Below are 23,949 nucleotides of genomic sequence, written 5' to 3'. Positions count from 1 at the left end.
GAGTGTGTGTGTGTGTGTGTGTGTGTGTGTGTGTGTGTACATACGTGTGGTGTACGCACGCATGTATGCGTGCTCATCTCTGTGGGTGGGAATGTCTGTGTGTGTATTTGTGTGGGAATGTGTATTAGCATCTGATGTAAATGTCGCACGTACTCGTATGTGTGTCTGTGCATCTGTGTATGGGACAGCGGCTGTATTTATAGGGAAAATGTCTCTCTGTGCTGCTGCTTCCTTTTTCTCAAAGGGTGTGTTTGTGTGTGAGGAGGGATATGTTCTAGAAGGACCAACAGAAAGTCTTGGACCAGAAGCAGAGCTCTCCCTTTGAGGAGGGTCCCACTGACCTGGGGCCTCCCCGTCCTCCTAAGCCGAAGAACGAGTCTTTCTTCCTGGGGACCTTCTGGTTGGTGTTGGATACACTCTGAGAAGGGCCGCCCAAGGCTGGCCAGGCTGCCTGGCACACACAGAGGGTGGATATGCCCAACTGGGGAAGAAGGCCAAAGAGATTTTTAAAAATCTCAACTCTGAGAGAAACTAAAGTAGACTATAACTTATCAATCTTTTTAAAAATATGGTACCTTTTTATTTCATAGGAACAATTGAATTTATGCTATAATAGGAATTACATTCACGGATTCATCATTCAAAAAGTGAACAGTGTCCCGGAAAAGTCTCCTTCCCATCCCCGTTCCCAGCCACCCAGGGGGCAGCTGCTGTAAGGATTCATGGCCCGCTTGTCTAGGATATGTCATTGCTCTATTTGGGATCTCTGGCTCACTGGTCAGAAACCCCTAATGAAGTTCCATCCCTTTACTTTGCTCTTAAGGCTCAGAGAGGTCAGATGGCTGCCCTAGGGTCACACAGCAAGTCAGCTGCAGAAGCAGAACTTGCAGCCAGGTCTCCGTGCCACCTCCGTCATCCCCTGCCTCTTTCCTCTCCCTCCCACAGCTCGGGGGCTGGAACATCACAGGGCCTTGGGACAAGAACAACTTCCAGGACACCCTGCAGGTGGTCACCTCTCACTACCGCACCTCGCCCTTCTTCTCCGTCTACGTCAGTGCCGACTCTAAGAACTCCAACAGCAATGTGATCCAGGTGAGCTGGCCCGGAACCCCAGGAACAGGAAGGGGCGTGACCTCATGGCCTGTTTGGAGTTTAGCCACTCCTGGGGCTGGGGGAGACTTGCCCTAGGCGGCAAGCATCTGGTTTCTAAGCCTGGGTTATTGCTGGAGGCTCCCAACCATGAGATCTTTACAGGCAAGACGTTTTGAAAGGGCAAGCTGCTTGCTGTCCTGGGGTAGGCTGTAATTGGTTGCTGTGGGCTCCAGGAGTGATGTCAGTCCCTGGGCACAACTGGAGCCACGTCCTGGTCTGCCCTGCTCGCCTCTGGCCTTTGCGGCTCTGCTTGGAATGGCTCTGAGTCCATCTCTTCCTGCCAGAGCCTGCCCCAGACTGAGCATCAGCACACCTGGGAAACCCCAAGCTGAGGTTCGTGAAGGCTGAGTTCCCACCCATGTCTGCCACTTAATCACTGTGTGACCTTGGACAAGTGCCTCAACCTCTCTGAGCTGCGATAACCTTATCAATCAAATGAACTATAATAACATCTGCTCTTGGTCTGTCAAGGTGTGGCCATAAGGCTCTGATAGTGGCTATCGGGAATTGACCCTCTCTGCCTTCCCCACATTTTGCAAGCCCTTTACCGGCCCTCTCTCCTTGAATCCCCTTCCCAGCTCTGAGGGTTAGATGTCATTTTCCCTACTTTCCAGATAAAGAACCTGAGGGTCAAAAAGGTTCAGTAACTTGACCAAGGTTACAACCAACTTGTGAGTGGCTCTTAACCATCTGAGGACATGTTTCATGAAGTACAGATGCTCTGCCGGGCTGCGGAGGTGTTTAAAGAGGAGGGTCACTGACTCCGTATGGCCCTTCTGAAGGGCCCAGAATCTCTGCGGCTGACCACATGAATGGGCAGGAATGCAGCCCCATGTGTCTGTCCCCTCCCCGGATGGGCCCGTTTTAGGGGTGGCCTCAGCCACCAGCTCGTGTTCCTGCTTGGACCTGAGCTGGTCCTCTGTTGCCGTGTGCCAGCTGTCCCCAGGCCGGGTGGAGGCCATGTGGTGTGCAGGTCCCCTCTCACTCCTGCCTTTCTTTCTAGGTGGACCAGTCTGGCCTGGGCTTACCCTCAAGGGACTATTACCTGAACAAAACCGAAAATGAGAAGGTGAGTGGGCCCCTTCAGAGAGAGTGACTCCCACCCCCAACCCACTGCTCTCCATGGTGTGTTCCCTTGGGTGGCCTCTCAGTATTCACACCTGTGCAGGTCTTGGAAGCTAGAGGAACACAAAGGTGTCACTTACCTGATAGGAGAGTCCCTGGCAGGGGAGGGGTGTCATTTGTCCCCATGCTAGAGCGAAGTAGCGATAACAGCCACTACCATTTGTGGGTGCTGGGCCTTTTGTACACATCACCTCTGGCCCTGCAGTTTCCCTGAACATGGTGACCATCTCGAAACTTTTATTTGCCTCATCTGTCACATGGGTATTAATTTTGCCCATTTCAGAGGCGGGAATAAGGCTCAGAGACACTGAGTGACCTGTTCGGGGTCACACAGCCTGTAAGTGGTCAGGCTGAAATTCACATCCAGACCCACTGACTACAAAGCCCACGCCTTTCTGTCCCCCTGGCTGCCTCTCGTGATGTCCCGGGGAGACTTTGCCTGAGGTTCGTCATCTATCCATCCATCATTCCATCCACTTGTACTGAGCAAGCGCCTACTAAGTGCCTGATGTTAGGGAGATGGTGGTGAATAAGGGACCTGATCCCTGCCCCATAGAGCTTAGAGTCTGGTAGGGGAGGCAGAGGTTAATTAACTAACCACCAATTAGAGGCATAATGACAAATTGTGATAAGTGAAGAGTGAGCTGAGAAAGTAAGCTGGGGACCTAATTCAGATCTGGGGGCATGGTAGAGGACGGCAATTCAGAAAAAGTAAGTTCGAGGAACGGAAAGATGGCGCCATTGGTGGCTCTCATGTGACAAACAGGGAGAGGATGACAAACATGAGGGACATCAGGGACCAACCCACGTGGGGACCTGTGGGCTTTGTCCTGAGAGCCACAGGGAGCCGGTGACGTGGTGCATTGCCAAAATCATTCTTGAAGCTGGTTTCTAGCAGGTTCTTGGGCAAAGCACCCAGCCCCCTCGCTCCCTGCACAGGGCCGCGGCTGGCCCTGCCACCCTTATCCAGTGGGCAGTGAGTGGCAGTCACTGACAGATTGGGGGTGCTGGGTCCCACAGGTGCTGACAGGATACCTGAACTACATGGTCCAGCTGGGGAAGCTGCTGGGCGGAGGCGATGAGGACGCCATCCGGCTGCAGATGCAGCAGGTCCTGGACTTCGAGACAGCCCTGGCCAACATCACCATCCCCCAGGAGAAGCGTCGGGACGAGGAGCTCATCTACCACAAAGTGACGGCGGCCGAGCTGCAGGTAACTTGACCTCCCACTGATGTGGAGGCTAGGACCACCACAGGGCTGCAGGATGTAGGGCGCTCGGCTGCGGATTTCCCACCCACTTCATCAGATTCTCAAGACAACACTGAAGTGGGAAGGGTTGTGATACCCAGTTCACAGACGGGAAAACTGACTGAGGCTCAGAGGTAGAGTTACCTGCTGAAGGCCACACAGGCAGTGACTCCAAAGCTAGTCTCCTGCCCTCTGCCAGGCTGCTTTTCTATAACACCAGTTGCCTGGGGAGACTCTGTGCTCATGATGATAATACCTCACATTGACTGGGCATTTCCAATCTCTCGAGCACCAAGCACATCGAGCCTGGTGTCCAGCAAACAGTAAATGTGAGAGGTGGGTTTTGTCATCGCTTCTCCCTTTTCCAAGGCAGGAGGTTAGAAGATGTGCTCAAGGACGAAGTGGCAGGGTTGCTGGGCACTGGACTCAGGCTTGGCTCACGGAAGCTCCGCCTCTGACCAGACCCCCACCGACCTCCTGGAGGGGTAACCAGATCAGGGTCAGACCTGTGATGCTCTCTGTCTTGAGCGTAACCCATCTGAGAAGCCGGTGTCCTCTCCATAGCTCAGCCTTTGCTGCGGGCTGCGCCCTGGTGGCTGCTTGGGACTTACAGGTCGTGTGTGGGCCTGCCAAACTCCTTCCAGTTCAGGGTGTCGGTGTCCAGCCTTATCCCAGGTCCCCGGGGTCACAGAGAAATCAGCAGAGTGGCCGCAGCCAGTCTTCCTGTTTCCTGCCATCTCCCGGGAATGCTTGGCTGGGTCTTGCTCTCCTACTGGGGAGGGTGTCTGGCCCATTTGTGTTGGGACTCCACTAAAATGTCTCCTCCCTTCTTCTCTACCCTCTGACCAGCCAAGTCCTGCCCATGGTGTGAGCCCTGGGCGTGGAGTCAGAAATGAGTTTGGCTCACTTCTTCTCCTTCATGGAAGGACACTGAGATCCCCACCCTTTTCACCTCCTTTCCTCCCTTTGACAAATGTAATATGGGGCCACCTTGGGGCCTTCTTTCCAGGTGAGTGGGGGCCACCAAAGAGAAAACACCCCAAACTCACTGCTGAGTGCTTTGAGCAAAAGAAGCAGGGCAGGGGCGGCCAGTTAGCTCAGTTGGTTAGAGCGCGGTGCTGTTAACAAGGTTGCCGGTTCGATCCCCACATGGACCACTGTGAGCTGCGCCCTCCACAACTAGATTGAAACAACTCCTTGACTTGGAGCTGATGGGTCCTGGAAAAACACACTTAAAAAAATAAAAGTTTAAAAAAAAGAAGCAGCAGCAGCAGGGTAATAGGAGTAGGGTGAGGTCAGGGAAGGTGAGTCTGATGAATGGGTGAGACTGGGTATCCCGGTGGAGGTGCGGCCCCTGCAAAGGCTGCAGAGGAGAACAAGAGAACCTGGCCTCCTTCTGGGTGTCAGCTGCCCTTTCGGTCCCCAGAGACGCTGGCATTGGGGTGAGTGGTGCTGGGTGGGTTGCTAGGGAGATCAGCCCGTGTTGGGCACCATCTGGCACTGTTTTTCTGCTCTGAGGCCAGGAGGTTGAAAGAGGTGCTATTTGTGCAGTGTGGTTTGGCTTGTTCCAGCTGCCCAGTTCTCCGCTCGAGAGGCACCCAGCAGTCCCTGAGCTCCCTTCTCCGCCTCGGTGGCCATGATGCCAACCGACTACCCCGGGCGTGGTGGAGAAGGTACTGTAGCCCTGCTCACATGAGCCCCAGCATGGCTATCAGGTTCTGCCCCCAGGCATTCTGTCACCATTGCTTGTGCTCTGTTCTTCCACACAAGAAAGGAAAGTCCTTTCCTCCCTCCTAGCTGCAGAGCTGCCAACGGAGGGAGGACTTTAGCAGAGGCAGCAGCCTGGAGTGGTGTAAGCCCTGGACGTGGGGTCAGAAGACTGCTCCCGCCCAGACTCGCCACGAGCTGTGTGACCGTGGGCAAGTCACACAACCTCTTCTTTGATCCCTGGTTTCCTTCCTTGTAAAACGGGGCTTTGCACTTTCATTCACACCTGCTGTGCGCCAAGATGAAGAAACAAATGCGAGGCATCCCCTGCTCTCACAAGGAGCAGTGGTTCTTAACTTTAAGTCACAGAGTCCTTTGAGAACAGGTGGAAAACTATGGAGTGTCTCCCAGAAGAAATGAGCATAGGTACATATAGAATAATTATGTCTGACATTTGAAGATGTCCTGGACCCCTGACGCCTGTCTCCTGGATAAGCATCTCTGCTTGGCCTGCTCGTGGGGTTGTGAGATGATGAGATTTCATTGTGTAAACTGATATGTGCAATTCAGGTATATTTTAGTAATCATTATTAGTATTATGCCTTTGTTATTGGTGATCCCGGCCCATGTCTCGTGTCTCCAGCACAAAACCAATTTGATTCATTCCGCCCTTGGACAGAGAATGTCTTGTTGGTCCCTGGTATCTGGAAATTTGGTTTTCTTCCCAGCCTCCAGGTGGTCGGGGAAAGGAGCGCCAGCCTTCACTGTGTGGTTCTAGGCTAGCCCCTCAGAGAGAATCCAGAGCCATGAATCAGACATCCTTCTGTCACTTCTCTGGGGCCCTGGAGACCCTTCCATTCCTTTCTAGGACCTTCTCCACCAAAAGGTGTTTGGGAATGGGCCCCATCCCCTTTAAATTGTCCAACTGAGATAAAGCCTGATAGCATCTTTCTTTTCTCTCCCACTTTGCAAGCCTCCTTGAGCTGATTGGTAGGTGACCAGCAGTACTCTTTGGCTGCGCGTGGGGCAAATAGAGCTCATCGGTGTGCCTCAAAGGATTTGAGTCACAAGTGAAATGTACTAGTCCATTAAAACGGCCACCTCTTTGGGGACGGACCCAGGCACAGATGTTTAAAGTAGACATTCACGAAAGGAATAGAGATTGAAAATGTGAAAATCCTGGTATTCAACACATACCCTGTCTCAGAGTTGTGGGAATTTACCTGCACAGAACACCTGCTGTCCCTAAAGGAACAGGCTTGTGTTAAGTACATAGAGCTTTATCTCCTCCTACTATCTGTACCCTGATCAGAGAGTTCCAGTTGCCTTCAGTTTATGAAGCTCTCATTAATTGTATAAACAATGATGTTTTGCAAATGTGGCCAATTTCCCAGGGGTCTTTGCCAGCAGGTCATGCAGACAGGTGGCTCTAAGTGTTGAGCCCTATTGGACCATCCCACCTAGACAACTTCAAGTTTTGCAGCCACAGAAATGCCCAAGAGGCTCCTGCCAGGAAGAGAGAGCAGAAGGAACACACTAGAGAGAAAGGAAACTCAAGTTTGTGAGCAGGCTGTCCCCAGGGACACAGAGGAGCCAGCCCTGGAGTGGGAGGTAGGGATTGTTGTCCCCATTTCAGAGAAAGGCTAGGTCTTTTCAGTCTAGTCCAGGGCTCTTCCCAGCTCATCTTGCTGTGCCAGGCAGGCAGGCAGACAGGCATGTGCCAGAGCCCACTGGGCACAGCTCTCCCCAGCTCTGTGGCAGGTCTGCAATAGGTCGTGGTGGGAATACAAACCAACTGCCCCATCGAGAGCCCGTTGTCAGACACTTGCCTCTGTCCTTTGAGGCCCTTGTTCCCCAGCAGCTGAGCTGCCCTTTCAAACCAGAGAGACGAGTTTTAGCCCTGCACAGTCACAAGTTAACTATGTGACCTCAGGAAAATCACTTGAGCGCATCTGCAGATTCAGTGTCTGCTAAGCAGAGGCTTTATCTGGCTACCGATCACTGAGACATCGTCAGTATTTACAAACAAGTTATAGATTCAGCTGATGTTATAGTCTAATTTTATATTATGGATTGATCTTACCGTTTGTAAGAAGCCCATTTATAACGCGTCTCTCACTTCCCTCACTTGTCTTGCACTTTTCCCTTTGTCAAGGGAACAGAGGACAGAATTTGGAATCGGACAAGCCCAGGCCCACTCTGGGGAGACCTTGAGCAGTGATTACAATGGCTAATATTGACTGAGTGCTTGCTCAGTGCCTGACAGCATTCTACGTGATTGACATGTAGAGGTATTTGTGCTATAACATGATATGTGTAGTCCTGAAAAGCCTTGCATTCTGTAAATTATAAAAAGTAACCAAAAATGACAAGATTTCTGGGGAAATAGGACTAGAGCAGACCATTCAAAAGTTATGCAACTTTGCTTGGGGACCTTATGCAAAGTGAAATGAACCGGTCACAAAAGGAAACACACTGTATGGTTCCAGTATATGACATAGCTAGAGTAGTCAGATTTATAGGGGCAGAAAATAGAATGGGGCTTGTCTAGGGCTGGGGGAGGGAAGGCTAGGGGGAGTTACTGTTTAATAGGTACAGAGTTTCAGTTTTGCAAGATGAAATCTGTGGAAGGATGGTGGTCATGGCTTCATAACAATGTGAAGGTACTTAGTGCCAGTGAACTGTGCACATAAAAAGGGTTAAGGTGGTAGATTTTAAATGTGTATTTGACCACAATCTTATAAAAAGTCATGTAACTTTGTAATCAAAACACTCACAAAACAATATTTGTAGGCTGCCAGGTGGGAAGTGGAATGGACACTGAGACCCTGCAAACTGACGGGAGTTCTGAGCAGTGGGGTTGCCAGTAGGGTGGGCCCTGCTGGAAGCAGTGAACCTGCTAGAAACTGATAGAAGCTGGGTGTGAGTCCATGGGGAGCCCCCGGCAGGTGTTCATTTTAACTGATCTTAAAATAGAGCTGATGGGCTTCCTGTGGGTGCATCAGCAGAGCTGAGGGCTTTTCCTTTTTTTCCCACCCCCCTTTCTTTTTTGTTCTCCCCTTCTTCCACCCTACCCCACCCCTGCTCCGGTTCAAGCCATTGTTTCCCTGGCCCATGCTAGTATTAGGAACCTGGCTGAGGCAGTCAGTTGTTGGCAGCTCATGGTAGCGCACCTCCAGGGAGAGCTGTTGTTCACAGAGTTAGCTGTAGAGGGCGCAGCTCACTGGCCCATGTGGGAATCGAACCGGAGACTTTGGCATTAGGAGCATGGCACTCCAACCACCTGAGCCACTGGGCTGGCTCCAGCTTTTTCTTTCTTGCTGAAGGTTATCACTCTACACTTGCTTTTCCAGATCCCATACCTGAGAAAAAACACCTGTGCCCCAAAGCAGTTGATGCATGATACCGCTGTCATTCTTGAATTTAGCAGCGTATAGTAAGCCAGTCATGTAGAAGCTAATTGATGTGACGGAAGCGCATGTTGAGTAGAACCGACTGTACTCACACTAACCCTGTGAGGTGGGTATGATGGTGACCTCCACTCTTCAGATGAGCTCTCAAGGCACACGGGTTCGTTGTCTTACTCAAGGCTGCGTAGCTCCTGAGTAAGAGAGCTGGAGCAGGAACCCAGGCAGTTTGGCTCCAGATTCTACACCTATCTACGTTTTACAGGCCCAGCGGGGGCTCAGTTCTTGATCATGGGGATGATAGTCCCTACCTCCTAGGACTGTCATAAGGACCAGTTGGGAAAAGACATGAGTCATGGGAGGGGCTTGACCAACTGTTGCTGCTGCTGCCATGTCTCCTCTATTCCATCCTAGTTCCATTTCAAGTTGGTTTTGGCTCCTTAGACTTCTGTCCACAGCATCTCCAACAAAGGCCTCCAGCCTCGGTTTGTCACCTGCCGAGCACGTTGTTGGGCACCTCCAGCTCTTTGCTTTGTCTGAGGATGGAAGGCACAATGACAGCTTCTTCAGAAGAACGCCCCGGAGACCTGGGCTCTGAGGAGAAATGGCCCAGGCAGAGAGAGTCACGCTGTCCTCTTCCCTTCCAGACCTTGGCCCCTGCCATCAACTGGCTGCCCTTCCTCAACACCATTTTCTACCCTGTGGAGATCAACGAATCTGAGCCAATCGTTGTCTACGACAAGGCGTACCTCGGGCAGGTGTCTACCCTCATCAACAACACCGACAAATGGTAAGGGGCACCCAGCTGCAGGAGGGGTGGGGGCAGGGCGCCCTGGTGACCAGCGCAGGTTCAAATCCCGGCTCCCCCGCCTACCAGCTTTGTAGCCTTGAGCACATGTCCTGCCCTTTCTCAGGTTCGTTATTTGCATCCTTATAATGGGAATATAAACAGCACCTACCATGTAGGGTTATTGTGAGAACTGAGTAAAATACTCGATGCGAAGTGTTTTAACCTAGTGCTTTGACATGGAATGGGACTCAGTAAATACTAGCTCATGTTTTTGGTTAATATGATAATATTTTTAAAAATTTTAAAGACGTGTAGAGATTTTTGAAAACTAAGAATAGAAAAAAATTATAATTATGCAAAAAAACTTGATCTTATGAGGTGTTTGTGAGTGTGCACGTGTGGTGAGAGTAAGTATGGATGTGACAGTGAGAGAGATGGATTTTTTAATATGTGGTTCCTTTTGGCCCCCATCATTGTGACTAGATGTATAGTCTGTTTTTCCCTTGACCTCTATCATAAGCATTTCCCCCATGTCATCCCAAACCCTCTGCAGATCTCATTTTTCATGGCTTTGTAGTATTCCATTGAGTATAAATATTATTTACTCACCCCTTCCACTGTTGTCAGACATTTAGGTTCATTCCAATTTGAGGCTAGCAACAGCATTTATTGAGCATTTGTGGTGTATAAGTCGTTGCACTAGGCACTGAGGGGTTTTCAACAGAACATCCAGGCTCTGCCCTTGGAAGAGCTAACCTTCCATGTGCCTAGAAAGCTTTAAGGAGCCAAACTGGTGCAGGTGTGGCAAGAAGACCTGGGATCAGAAGGCTGTGTCTGAGCACCCCCTAGAGGTCAGCTGGGGAAGTGCTGCATTGCCTCCTGCCTGGGGCACTACTGAGCATGCCTGGTCTCTTGCCACAGCCTGCTGAACAACTACATGATCTGGAACCTGGTGCGGAAGACAAGCACCTTCCTCGATCAGCGCTTTCAGGATGCTGATGAGAAGTTTATGGAAGTCATGTATGGGACCAAGAAGGTAAGCCTGTTTGTTACTGTGCACTCCATACACACACGTGTTGAGCACTTACTATGTGCCAGGCCTTGAGGTGGGGGCTGCTGTGACCACGGTACCCTCCAGAGCTGTGGCACTCGTGAGGGAGGTAGATGATTGGCAGAGAATGAAGAGGGCCACTGAAGGGGTCCGCCCCGGTGTCCCTGAGCGCCTCAGCCAGTCTGGGGTGGACAGAAGCTTCCAGGAGGAGGTGATTACACTTAGTCTTAAAGACTGAAAGGAGTCGTAGCAACTTAACTAATTTACAACAAAAGGTAGTCTCCGTCCTTTCCCCTCCGACTCCTTCTCCATGGTAATGATGATAAACACTTTCCTTATATAACTCCTGTGATCTCCACGTCCCTGGGAGGTAGGTACCATCGTCGTCTCCCTATTACACAGGGACCCCAGGAATACGACTCCTCCCCATAAACATAAAGCCCTTGGTGCAGCACCTGGCTCATAGTAACTGTGGCACAGGTGTTCACTGATGGGCTCCTCCCAGGCTCCAGACCACGTGGTCTCCATCCGCCTTTAAATGCCCCACAGTCTTTCAGAGGTGCCAGGGCTCCAGGGCCCTCCCTTCCTTCCCCCCAGGGGACCCCCTGTTGCTGACCTGCGTGGTCAGCCTTGGCCAGATCCAGGTCCATCCGATGTCCAGCTGGAGGCTTTCCTACTGGGAAAGGGCAGCAGGACTGGGGGAGGGGGAAAACATTCAAGTTGGCACCGGGGTGGGAAAGCGTAAAAGAACTTGGGCGACTAAATTTAGAGAAGGCTGGAGTGCTTTTTTTCTTCCTTCCTTTCTTCTTGCCTGGAAGAAATTTTTTTTTTTTTTAACTTTTGTTTATTTGTGTTTTTTCGGGACCCATCCGCTCCAAGTCAAGTAGTTGTTTCAGTCTAGTTGTGGAGGGCGCAGCTCACAGTGGCCCATGTGGGGATCAAACCAGCAACCTTGTTAAGAGCACCACGCTCTAACCAACTGAGCTAACTGGTTGCCCCCCCCCCAAATTTTTTTAACTTAGGTATAATTTACATGCAATAAAATGTATGCATCAAGTACATAGTTCAATACAAGGTTACCCATGTAACCACCACCCCCTATCAAATAGAGAACATACCCATCACCGGTTTATCCAGTGTCGTCAGAGCAGAAAGTTCCCCTGTACCCCTTTCTCATCGACACCCCCTACCCTACACCAGGTGGGTGTAGATGGATATGGACGGATTTATATGCTAGGTACTTACTCTTTTGTGTCTGGCTTCCTTTGCTCAGCATAAGTCTGTGAAATTCATCCATGTTGTATATATCAGTAGTTCATTCCTTTTTGTTGCCAAGTAGTATGCTGATGTATAAAAATACCACATTTTGTGTACCATCTGCCCGTTGATGGGCATTTGGGTTGTTTTCAGTTGAGGAATCTTATGAAGCAGGCTGCCCAAATCCAGGTGGGTTTTTCCACCTGTTGTTCTGGGGGTTCAGAGCAGTAGCAGGACCCCACTTGTGGTCATACAGACTGTCCGCAGAGGGCTGCTGGGCAGGAGAGCGAGTGGGGCTGTAGGTGCTCTTCCCTGAGCCATGTTTCATGAGGCTGCAGCCCCAGGGGTGCCCATCTGGTGCCCGTCTGGAGACGTCCTGTGGCTGATGGGCTTGCCGGTGAGACCAAGAATAGACAAATGCATAGAGTTCTGCCATGTCGTTATCGCAGGTTCTTTCTCTAGGAGGCTTTAAATGGGGCTGAGATCCTGGCCTTCCAGAAAGGTTTTCTGGTTGCTCAGGGGTAAACAAGGTAACTTCCCAAGGTTCTTTATCACCAGGATTCTTAGCCTTCTCCAGGAGGCAGGGTAAGGTAGCAGTGAGAGTGTGGGGTATGGGGTCAGGCGTGGCAGAATTCTAGTTGCTGGAGGACCCTGGACCAGCTACTTCCTGTGCTGAGTTTCTGTTTCCTCATCTGTCAAGGGCCCACCGTCCCGGCCTCCAGGCTCATTTTGCTGCTTCGATAGGGTGCTATTTGTGAAGTGCCGCGCCTGGCACCTGCATTCAGGAAATAGTAGATGGCAGTGATGAGGATGTCCGTGGTCTCTTGGTCCAGTGCCTAAAATAACTTCCATTGGGTCAGGAAAGGTCTCCCTGAAGTTCTGGAAGGAAGCAAGGGCCCCAGCTGGCGCTACCTCCCAGATGGATGGGTTGGGAAGAAGAAGGACCGGGTCCGAGTAACCCCTCCCACTTGTGTTTCCAGACCTGTCTTCCTCGCTGGAAGTTTTGTGTGAGTGACACAGAAAACAACTTGGGCTTCGCCCTGGGCCCCATGTTTGTCAAAGAGACCTTCGCCGAGGACAGCAAGAACATAGTAAGTGCCTCCCCTGGGACACGGGCCATGACATCACACCAGCAATAGTTCCCCATGAACTTGACAGCCTCCACTCGGTCTGCTCTGGACCTTCCCAGCGCTGGCCCAGGGCTCCGACCTTAGCTTCAAGGTCCTGTTTTCTAAAGCTTTCAATAACGTGAGTCTACGATTGCGTGCCAGGCCTTTTACCTGCATTATCTCATTTACCTCTCACCACAGCCCTGCGGGGTTATTCCAGCTGTCTCCCCCTGCAAGGGTATGAAGGACCTAGCAAGATAATGTTGACAGAGCGGCTCTGGTCTAGAGGGTGACATTCTTTTACTCTGTGGGTGACAGGTTTGTTCTAGATGGGCAGAGAAACACCATAGCGAGGCCCATGAAGACAGCCGGGACTCAGCTCAAATCCAGGATTTATCCCTTCCTGGTTGGGTGACTTGAGACAATATTCTCACCTCACCTGTAACATGGGGGTAGGTGTGTCCATCCCAAAGGGGAAATGACATGAGATATTACACACAAAGAACACCTGACACAAAATAAGCCTTCAATAAAAGGTGGCCGTTATATTGTACAGTTTTTATTACTTGTATTAAATACATAAATATTATCTGCAGTCAAGGTTAGCAGGCAGACTCAGATTTATTCCGTGACTTGCCTGGGAACGGCTGGTACAGAATCTGAGTAGAGTTCTGTCAGCCATCAGCCCCTTGGCTCTTTCTGCTGCACGATTCCATCTTCCCCTGGTCTAGACTCTTCAGCCGTCAGATCTGCCTGTGACATCATTGCCCTTGAGAGTGGCCATTCTGCTCAAGCCTGAGCAGAGCATTTCTGAAACTGCCCCTCAGGACTCGAGTTCTCCAGATTTTAAAGCCCGTTCCATCAAGAGGGAGGAATTCTGTGGTCCATAAGTCTGAGGATGGTTACATATTCTGACCCTGTCTGTAAAGAATTGCAGTGCATGTTATACCTGAAAGGCTCTGAATAGTCCCATAGTAAAGAGACTTTTCCAACATTCCCAAAGCTTGCCCTAAGCGTATTTGACTATGGAACCCTGTTTATGGAAGTGCGGTCTCGTCTTGCAGGACGTTAGTGTTCGGAGGAACAAGGTTCGGGAACGCGGCTGTGCCCCCCCGCCTTCCTTAGCCTAGCACCTGGAAGCCTGGGGCTTTGAGCCAAGACCTGAGTTTAATCTCTGGCCCCGTGTCATCCTCCAGCATGGGGTACCCGTACCTTACTAGTTCAGCTTCTGTCTCCTCAGGCCAGCGAGATAATCCTGGAGATTAAGAAGGCATTTGAGGAAAGCCTGAGCACCCTGAAGTGGATGGATGAAGACACTCGGAAATCAGCCAAGGAGAAGGTGAGGCTCGCCAGGTGTTTGCAGGGGGTGGCTAGGCTTCCTGCACCGAGGGCAGCAGCAGCCACAGACAGAGGAGGGTGGATGAAGGAGAGACTATATCCAGATACTGTCCTGCCTCCCGGAGGTGGACAGTGTGTAGCAGGTGGAGGGACAGCCTGATTGCGTTGATCACTGTCTGAAAACAAACCGCACTGAGTGTGCACGGGAGACGTGCAGGGACCTGTGACATGTCTCACGGAGAGTGAAGCATCTGATGCTGTCTGGTGGGGTGGTGGCCAGGGAAGGCTTCCCTTGGGAAGTGACGCTTAAGGGAGACCCAAAGGATAAGTAGAAATTAGGCAAGAGAAGAGTCTTTCCGAAATAGATGTGAAAGCCCTGACGTGGGAGGAGCCTGGCCCTGTGTCCGCTTGGCCCAGACCCTGAGCCTGGCACCCACAGAGCATTGCTGGGCGCTCACTGTCCTCTGTGTCTCTCCTGTCCAGGCAGATGCAATCTACAACATGATAGGCTACCCCAACTTTATCATGGACCCCAAGGAGCTCGACAAAGTGTTCAACGACGTGAGTGGCTCCCCACCCTCCCCCCGTGCATTTTCAAATGTCTCCAGGGGTCCTCATTTGGGAAAAGACAGAGGCAGGCTGGGTCCAGATGGGACACTGGAGGCATGACTGTCCAGACATGTCGAGATGCTGCGGTGTGGGGTTTGGGGGTGGCTTGGGCACAAGGAAGCCATTCCCTGCTCCTTTTTCTCCTGGGCCAGCCGGAGGCCCCGCCTCCCTGGGAGCCACCAGCGGCAGTCAGTGCCACGCGCCCCACTGGAAGTGGTTTGCTCCATCTCATAAGTGGGACATAGTGGGGGGAAACAGATCCTAGAAGGTGCAGACAGCATTGGAGCCCCTAAAACATCAGGGAGTGGGGTACAGCATGGAGCCCCTCATACCGCCTCCTCTTTCCCAGAGTTGCCTCCTATCCCGTGGTCCTCCCCATCTTCCCAGAGAAACCTAGACTCCTGATTTGGCCTTTGAAATGCTAACGGGAAAGAAGAAGCATAAATCCTAAATGCATGTCGAAGTTTAATTTGGGCAACAAGGGTAGTTGATGGATTCCTGCTTGTTAGAACTTTTGGCAAATTACTCCTTGAAATGGATCGTCCTTCTGCCCTGAAAGATAACATTTTATATCTTTCTGTGATTGAAATTTGTAAATTCAGGCATTTTTACAATTATAATAGCCTCTCATCGTGGTTATAGTTAAAACCTAAGAATATTAAAATTACTTCTAGTACGTGGGACTTATTCTGCAGCCTTTCTCCTTGAGCGTAATTTAAGATGCTCCAGAGTGTCGTAATAGAAGACCAGGGGCTCCTGGAAACAGCCCAGGCAGAACCCGCAGTGCAGAGTCCTGCCCGAAAGGGCCCAGCATTTAACCAGAGCCCTGTCGTAAAGCCAGAAAGCTCTGGAGTGGATCTAAGGGAGAACCTTGTACCTGAAAAGAGCCCAAAGCCTGGGCTGAGTGAGGAGGAATGTGTGCAATAATGCCTGTTCCCTGACGTTTGAGAGAGAGAGCCTAGCTTGATGTATGAAATCTGTACCATCCGGTATGGTAGCTACTGGCCACAGATGGCTAATTAATTAAAACCTAACTAATTTAAATTTAAAAGTCGCACTAGCCACATCTGAAATGCTCAATAGCCACATGTGACCAGAACTTTCTACCATGTCCATCCTCGCAGAAAGTTCTGTTGCACAGCGCTGGAGATCGTTCCTACCTAAGGCCAGGGACATCCCTGCAGCCTGTGACACAGCAGGGTGTTGGGCGGTCCTGGGGGAAGCTCTCAGTGTGTCCTTGAAGGGGAGAGGCTGCCAGGGAGGAGCCCTGAGCATGCAGCCCCATTCTAGCTTCAGACCCGCAGGCCAATCCCTTACCCTGGTGGGACCTCAGTTTCCTCAGTCTTCGAAGGCTTTGCGTTGGAGGGTCGGAGGTGTCTCCCGGCCTGGGCGTGCCCTGATCCTGTGACTTTGCTCTCTCTTGTCCAGTACACGGCAGTTCCGGACCTCTACTTCGAGAACGCCATGCGGTTTTTCAACTTCTCATGGAGGGTCACTGCTGACCAGCTCAGGAAAGCTCCCAACAGAGACCAGTGAGTTCTGGGCCTTGCTGGGAAGGCGCCGGGTCCCAGCATGTGGGGGTGCTCTGGGCTGAGCTTGTCTTTGTGGTGCATGTACCATGTGCCAGATATAACTGTCGTAATTAAGGGCCCTCTGAGAAGTGGGTCATCTCACTTTTCAGAGGAAGAAACCAAGGACCAAGGAAGTGTTGCCCAGCCAGGAGCTGGGATTGGCCGAGTCTGTATGTCCCCCGCACTGGCCTGTTGGCAGAGTAGCCTGGCCTCTGGAACTGAGCAGACCTGGAACCACGTTTCAGCTCCACCACTTCAGCACTTTGAGCTGTGTGCTAGTCAAGTGTGACAACTTCTGGGGAGTGTCTGGCACAGAGGAGGCCCTTAGCTAGGGCTGGTTTCCTCTAATTCCTCAGTAACAGGGAGTGATGGATTCTCAGGGGCATTTTCCCTACAGAGACCGGTGGGGGGGAACTGGATAGGCCCCCAACAGCTGTAGTTCGCAAACCTCACTGCACATCAGAACCCTGTAGGGAATTTTTAAAAAAATACAGCGTCCTGGCTTATACCCTAGACCTCCTAAATCAAAGTCATCTGGAGTGAGACATGGTATCTGTTGTTTTCTTAACAGTCTTAGAAAACTCAGTCCAGTACAAGTTCTCAGACTAAGCTCCCTCCCACCGTGCAAAAACATTTTGCAGAAAAAAATCTTACCAAAAAGGCGAAAGCAACTTCTCTTTGGCTCTTGCGCCCCCTGGTGGACACAGGGGATGTCCATCTCTGTTCCCTCTACATTTCCTGTCTTCAACCAGGTTACCCCTAAATGCGCAAGAGGATGGTCTTTAATCTCTAGAATATGGCACAGGTACTGCCGCAAGGTTCCGAATTTATCTAAAGTCTTTTAATTTAGCTTAAAATTCTTTATTTAAATTGTGTCTCCTACCCATTAATGTATCCATGATTATTTGGATATAAATATGATGTTTTCAATTTATCAATATCTTTCCATGGCGTCAGGCACCCCTTAACACATCTCTGTGGGGCTCACCTGGAGGAAACAGAGTGACTGTATAGGCTTTTGGAGAAAATATGTCTTTTCTGTCTCACTCCACTCCTCACTGGCCCTTCCCCTCCACACCAGAATAATCATCCAGGGGCCAAATGTCTCATTACTGTATACATCAGGGTCCCTTCTGCACTCTTTTTTTTTTTTTAATTTTATTTTATTAAATTTATTAGGGTGACAATTGTTAGTAAAATTACATAGATTTCAGGTGTACAATTCTGTATTACATCATCTATAAATCCCATTGTGTGTTCATCACCCAGAGTCAGTTCTCCTTCCATCACCATATATTCGATCTCCCTTACCCTCATCTCCCACCCCCCACCCCCCACCCCCCTTAACCTTCTGCACTCTTAAGCAACTATTGGATCCCAAGAAGCTTTTTTGTTGATGGAGATTATATCAACTTTTTTGCAAGTTTTATGAAAAAGAACTATTTTATAAGTTTAATGAGAAGAGCGGTATTGTTTTACTTTTTGCAAACTTCTTTAATGTCTGGCCTAATAGGAGACAGGTGGATTCCCATATCTGCTTCTGCATTCAATCTATAGCGTTTATTTTTTTTTAAGATATATGAAGAGAATCTAGCCTCACGTAGATCTGTAGTTGGAGGGGGGGAATATTTTAATAGTCTTTTCTGATGCTACTACACATTGTTCATTGATATTACACCAAAATGCCACAAGTGTTAATTTCTTGAAGGCTAATTGCACTGTGGAATCTGAAACCGTATCCGTGAACTTTTTGTACTTGTTTACACTAAAATCCATCAGTCTGTCTTGCAATTTGTATGGATATTTTACCCATGCATGATTTCATAACATCACGCATTGGTTATTTGGAAAACAATGGTTCACTGAGTTCTACATATCTTCTAAATAGTGACACTGTACAATATCCCCCCAAAAATCCACATTTGTTAACATCACCTCTGACCTCCTAAGAAGTCTTAAAGTATTGGGAAGCTGACAAGTTTGTGGTGGCCAATACAAGTTTTTCAGGATTTTAATTTTTGCTTGAAACTTCTAATTTTTTTTTTTTTTTTTAATTTTATCATTGGTGACAAACGGTGTCAGTTATTTTCCTTGAGGCAAAGAGCTCTCCTTATTCATTTTCATGCAGATGTCTACCAAACCCCAAGTCTGACATACCAATTTGTCAGTCGTCCTTTCAAGTGCAAATGGTGCTCTGGGGGAAAAAAACAGAAGTGCTTACGTGAACTTCCCATGTGGTCAAACAGAATCTTAAAGGTCTCGTACTTGAGGGTCGAGCTTTAATGAAGTTAATGATGATGCTACGTCATCGAGGATGTTCTTAAGTGGAAATGGCCTTTTTTTCCTGGGGAAGAAGTCAGTGACCAGCCATCGGTGCCTTGACTGCTGAGGCTACAGCAGTTCTACCTGCCGTTGCTTCTACACCATCACTGTAAATGTCAACACAGTGGAAAAGACAAATAGCATCTTAATATTGTTATGAAAATAGTTTTGACCTCACAGACCCCCTGAAAGGGACCTGAGGAGCCCCCCGGCCTCCAGGAAGCCACAGACCACACTTTGAGAACTGCTGATAGGTACATTTTGAGTGGAGACTGATGATTTTTCGGTATATAACGGTCCATCATGCTTTCTGTAAGAGCCTCTACTCCATTGTGTGGTGCGACACCACATTTCACCGATCCCTTATTGGTAGACATTTAGGTGTTTTCCAGTTTTCCCCTCTCAAAGACAGGGCTGCTATGAATGTTCTTGTGTGCACTTGGGCCAGGGGTCAAGGGGAAGCCACATTTCTAAGGCTCTTGATACCCTCCAGGTGGGCTGTCCCCACTTGCCTCCCCCGCAGCTGTGCCTGTCTTTTCACGTGTGTGTTGCTTGCAGGTGGAGTATGACCCCTCCCATGGTGAACGCTTACTACTCTCCCACCAAGAATGAAATTGTGTTTCCGGCCGGAATCCTGCAGGCCCCGTTCTACACCCGCTCTTCACCCAAGTACGATGTTGGTGGTGCTGGCGCCCCATCTGCTTCCCCTGCCCCACCGCGGATCCCCAGCCCAGCCCTGTGGCCCACAGATGACCACATGATCAAGACAGTTCTTTGATCTCACTGGCTCAGGCTGTGTGAGACTTACAGGGAAATTGCAGAGGGAAGAACATCGCCCTGGATCTGGAAGCCCCCGCACAGTGGGAATGTGGGGGCGTGTCATGGAGTCAGGAGCCCCGATGGATGGGAATGCCCCTCCATCAGTGTTTTAGAACAGTCCCAGCGGGGGAGTTGGGGAGAGTAAGAGCACCGGCTTGGAAAGGAAATCCACCCAGGCCTGGCTTGGCTGACTGTTGTGTGGCCCTGGGGCAAAGTGATTGCACCATGCCAAGCCTCCGTTTGCTTGCTTACGTAGAGTCGGTTGCTAATGACTAACGCTTTTGAGATGACCAAAGAGGGCAGCGCAGTTCTGTGAAGCTCTAGCACCGTGCTTGGCGGCTAGTGGCACAGGCTGACCACAGCCGTCTCACCCAGCCTTCGACTAGCTTCAGGCGCAGGCTGCAGCCATGTCCCCACAGAGCCCTGTGGGACTCTGCTCCGTCTCCAGGACAGGGAAGCAATGGTCCCTCCCTTCGTGGCGTTACTGTTAACTTCATGTCCTCCCTTCCAGGGCCTTAAATTTTGGTGGCATTGGTGTCGTCGTGGGCCATGAGCTGACTCATGCTTTTGATGATCAAGGTATGGGTTCCTGGGGTCCCCGTCAACTGGGGCTCATCAGCTTCCTGGCCCCACTGCTTCTGCTTTTGCTGCCTTCACATCTGTGGGATTTAGCCTTGGAATAGAAGGATCTGAGTTGAAATCCTGGCCCAGCCAACTGCCAGTTGTACGACCTTTAGCAAGTCCCATCATTTCTCCAAGCCCCTGTTTCCTTGTCTGTAAAATAGGCACGATGATCCCAGCCTGTGATCGTGAGGACTGTCACACTCTCAGTGGAGCATGCTGCTCCTGGAAGGTGTCCAGTTCTCGGGGATGGGTAGTGGGCAGCAGGAGCATATTCCTCTCCACCAATCAGAGGGCTTGAGGTCAGTTCCCTCTTCACCAGCTAACATCCAGAATCCTCCTCAGTGCCGCCTGCCTTTGGGACTCCAAGGCCAAGAAACAGAGGTGGGACCTCGGAGACTGACCTTAGTGCCACCGGCTCCATTGACCCCTCCTGGGCTCAGGGTCAGAGGCCCTTAGCAGCCTTGACAATGAGCCCAGCGCCATTGAAACTGAACATGCCGGTCCTTTGTCTGGCTCATGTTCCTGCGTCCCCCCACCCCCAACCACCTAGTTTGGCTAATTCATCCGGCTCCTTCAGCGCGCAGACCGGCGGCATCTCCCCACTGCTGGTTGGTCAGTCGGTGGGCACAGATGGATGAATCCATTTCTCACTGAGAAGAAAGGTGCCATCAGCAGCATCAGGTTCTAGCTCTGCCTTCTCTTCGCCTTGACCTGACGCTTCCCTCTGACCCTACAGGACGGGAATATGACAAGGACGGGAACCTCCGGCCCTGGTGGAAGAACTCGTCCGTGGAGGCTTTCAAGCGGCAGACCGAGTGCATGGTGGAGCAGTACGGCAACTACAGTGTGAATGGGGAGCCGGTGAACGGCCGCCACACCCTCGGGGAGAACATCGCCGATAACGGGGGCCTGAAGGCAGCCTATCGGGTAAGAGGCCTGCTCCCCACACACCCCGGGCCTGGGTCTGGTCATTACAGACAAGCTGGGGCAAGCTGTGGCCACTCTGGGAGCTTTAGTTTCTTCATCTGTGAAATGGGTGGTCGTGAGGACTGATGGAGAGGGTGTCTGAAAGCACCTAGCACAGAGCTTGGCACACAGGAGGCTTTCTGCTCTGAGTCCCGCCTGACTGAGAGACACAGGAAAGGGCTGGGGCTGGACCTGCCACAGACCTGCCTGTTCTTCCCTTTGCAGGGAAACCACCGCTAGTTAGGCAGCCGTGGGCCCAGGAGGGGAGGGCAGGGACAGTGGCCATGGGCCCAGTCCCGGGTTAAGTCCTGGTTCTAGAGGGAGGTACTTGGCCTCCTTGAGCCTCAACATGCTGTGGCAGGGCGTCCCTACTCCTTGCCTCCCTGGGATGTTAGAAAGATGACACCTCACAATTGGGGTACAGGGCCTGGTCCAGAGTCGCACTCAGAAATGATAGCCAAGTTGGATGGGAGTGAGTGATAGCAGAGGCCACGAGAGAAAAAGAGGAGATGTCAATCACCTACACAGACTTCCTCCTCACTGTGCTAGTCAGAGCGGAAATGCTAAGAGGTGCTGTTTATTGAGGCCTTATCATGTGCTGGGCTCTGTGCTCAGTTCCCCCCAACAACTTTACAGTTAGGTGTCACAGCGCCCATTTTGTAGGTGAGGAAACTGAGCCCAGAAACAGTCGGTAACTTGCCTGAAGTCCGTTCGTCAGTGAACATGTATTGCAAACCTTCCACCCACCATGCACTGTTTTGGGCCCTGGAGTTTCTGTGGCAAGACAGACAGAGGTCCCGCTCTCAGAAAGTCACAATTTTACTGGGCCAGGGAGGAGGTAGAAAGGCCAGACATACTGAAACAAATAAGATAATTTAGGTACTGATAAGATGAACAATATAAAATAGGGCAACGTCATCAAGAAAAGTGGGGCGATGGTTAGGGGAGGCCTTCTGGAGGAGATGAGATATGAATTGAGACGTAAATGAGGACGAGGCAGGGAAAGTTGGGGAAGAAGCACAGAGGCCACAAGACGGACACAAGCCTGGCATGTTCAAGGACAGGAAAAAGGACGGGGCAGGGAGGAGGGAGTGCAGGGCCGAGTAAGGGAGGTAAGGTTGGAGGCGTGGCCAGGACAAGAGCAAGGCGCGGGGGTTTTATTTTGGTTACAGTGACAGTCACTGCAGAGTTTTAAAATGGGGAATGACGTGGTCCAGCTTATCCTTTAGAACAGGGATCAGCAAACCTACAGCCCATTGGCCAAATCCAGCCCTCAGCCAATTTTTGTAAATAAAAACGGGGGATGCAGACATGCCCATCCGTTTCCATGTTGTCTGTGGCTGCTTTCACACGACAAAGTCAGAATTCAGTAGTGGCAACAGACACCATGTGGCCTCCAAAGCTGAAAATATTTACTTTCTGACCCTTCACAGAAAACCTCTGCCAACTCCTGCTTTATAAGGATGACTTAATTCCTGTGTCAGGATGGGATTGGAATTGGACGAGTTGGAGTCAAGAAGCCTAGTTAGAAAGCTATTGTGAGGTTATGCAGGCAACAGATAGGTTGGAGCAATGGGAAGTGTGGAGAGTGGTCAGATATGGGGTGTTTGCTTTGACTAAAAGAGAAGATTCAAAGAGGTCTGGGAGTTGGGCCTGAGCAGCTAGGTCGTTAGAGGTGCCATTTATAGTGATGGGCAAAGAGTGTGTGTGTGTGTGTGTGTGTGTGTGTGTGTGTGTGTGTGTGTGTTTGTGTGTGTAACCGATCGTTCCATCTGTGCCATGTTAAGTTGGAGATGCATCTTGGAGGTCCAGCTGGTGCAGTTGGATATACGAGTCAGGGAAGAACCTGGGGCTGGAAGTATGCATTTGCCAGCCATCGGCAGGGAGACAGTATTTAAAGCCGTAGGGTTGAATGCACGCGCCTTCAGAATGACTACAGATCAAGAAGGCGGCTCCTCCTGCTGGGCCATCAGAGCTGACGCCCAGACGCCCAGAAGCCAGTTCTACCGACAGGGTAGAACTTCCCAAGATCTCCCATACTAGCTCCTCCATTGCCACCCTGCTTCTCCTGTGTGGTGGGAGCCCTGAGCTCTGTTTTCTGTCCTCCCAGGCGTACCAGAACTGGGTAAAGAAGAACGGGGCTGAGCAGACGTTGCCCACCCTCGGTCTTACCAATAACCAGCTCTTCTTCCTGGGCTTTGCGCAGGTGAGTACATTAGGAAAAAGCCAACCTCGGGCACATTCTTCCATGGTGATATTTCAGGAGCGCTGAGAGCCAAAAGGCGAGTTCCCCTCAATTGAGGACTTCCTAGCTCGTTGGGCCATCCGGGAACAGCTATCTTCTGTAGGAAAGCGAGCTTCCTGTCATTAGATTCCTGGAAGGGCCAAGAATGCTAGTAAGAAGGATTCCTGCATCAGGTAGATGAGAGGAAAAGGTGATCGCAGAGGCCCCTTGTGGTTCTGGGGCTGTAGAAATTTCTTCAACTCCCGATACCCCAGCTTGTCCCTTGAGTTGGCCCTCAGCACAGAGCCTTCTGCTGGCGCCCAGAACCCCCAGGCCATTAGGCAGTTTGCTGTGCCCAGGAGGTGAGTGAGCTGGGCCCAATCTGAGATTTTCAAACTGGTTTTGGGGCCAAATCCTTTGTTCCGATGAAATCTAATCATGCACGTGCCCAGGGCAGCGAGTATGTCATGGCGGCAGGAACACAGGTGGAGACCACTGCAGTAGAGCATGCTAGGCTAGGGGACACGTGAGCCCACCGTCTCTCCCTTACCCACTTGGCAGGCCCTTGTGACTCCCAGGGGTCTCATAACCCGGCGGGGGGCTCATTCCTCAGTGGGCGTGGACAGGGCC

The 23,949-nt window shown here is 50.8% G+C and overlaps 1 protein-coding gene across 5 annotated transcripts in view; it reads left to right on the top strand.

Moving 5' to 3' along the window:
- ECE1 (endothelin converting enzyme 1) overlaps window positions 1–23,949 on the top strand; it is a 97,024-nt gene that overhangs the window by 70,375 nt on the left and 2,700 nt on the right. For all 5 annotated transcript variants that reach the window (XM_088790405.1, XM_088790406.1, XM_088790404.1 and 2 more), the window contains 13 exons: window positions 946–1,092; window positions 2,156–2,221; window positions 3,298–3,489; window positions 9,287–9,429; window positions 10,351–10,465; window positions 12,718–12,828; window positions 14,087–14,185; window positions 14,668–14,745; window positions 16,222–16,325; window positions 19,245–19,355; window positions 20,017–20,084; window positions 20,866–21,056; window positions 23,206–23,301. In XM_088790405.1, coding sequence (XP_088646531.1) covers window positions 946–1,092; window positions 2,156–2,221; window positions 3,298–3,489; window positions 9,287–9,429; window positions 10,351–10,465; window positions 12,718–12,828; window positions 14,087–14,185; window positions 14,668–14,745; window positions 16,222–16,325; window positions 19,245–19,355; window positions 20,017–20,084; window positions 20,866–21,056; window positions 23,206–23,301 — 1,521 coding nt within the window. The remainder of the gene's footprint in view (window positions 1–945; window positions 1,093–2,155; window positions 2,222–3,297; window positions 3,490–9,286; window positions 9,430–10,350; window positions 10,466–12,717; window positions 12,829–14,086; window positions 14,186–14,667; window positions 14,746–16,221; window positions 16,326–19,244; window positions 19,356–20,016; window positions 20,085–20,865; window positions 21,057–23,205; window positions 23,302–23,949) is intronic.

This window comes from Rhinolophus sinicus, chromosome 14 (assembly GCF_057876585.1).
Source record: "Rhinolophus sinicus isolate RSI-liver-muscle chromosome 14, RSI-T2T, whole genome shotgun sequence".
Lineage (NCBI taxonomy): Eukaryota > Metazoa > Chordata > Mammalia > Chiroptera > Rhinolophidae > Rhinolophus > Rhinolophus sinicus.
This window is presented reverse-complemented; position numbering and strand designations above follow the sequence as displayed.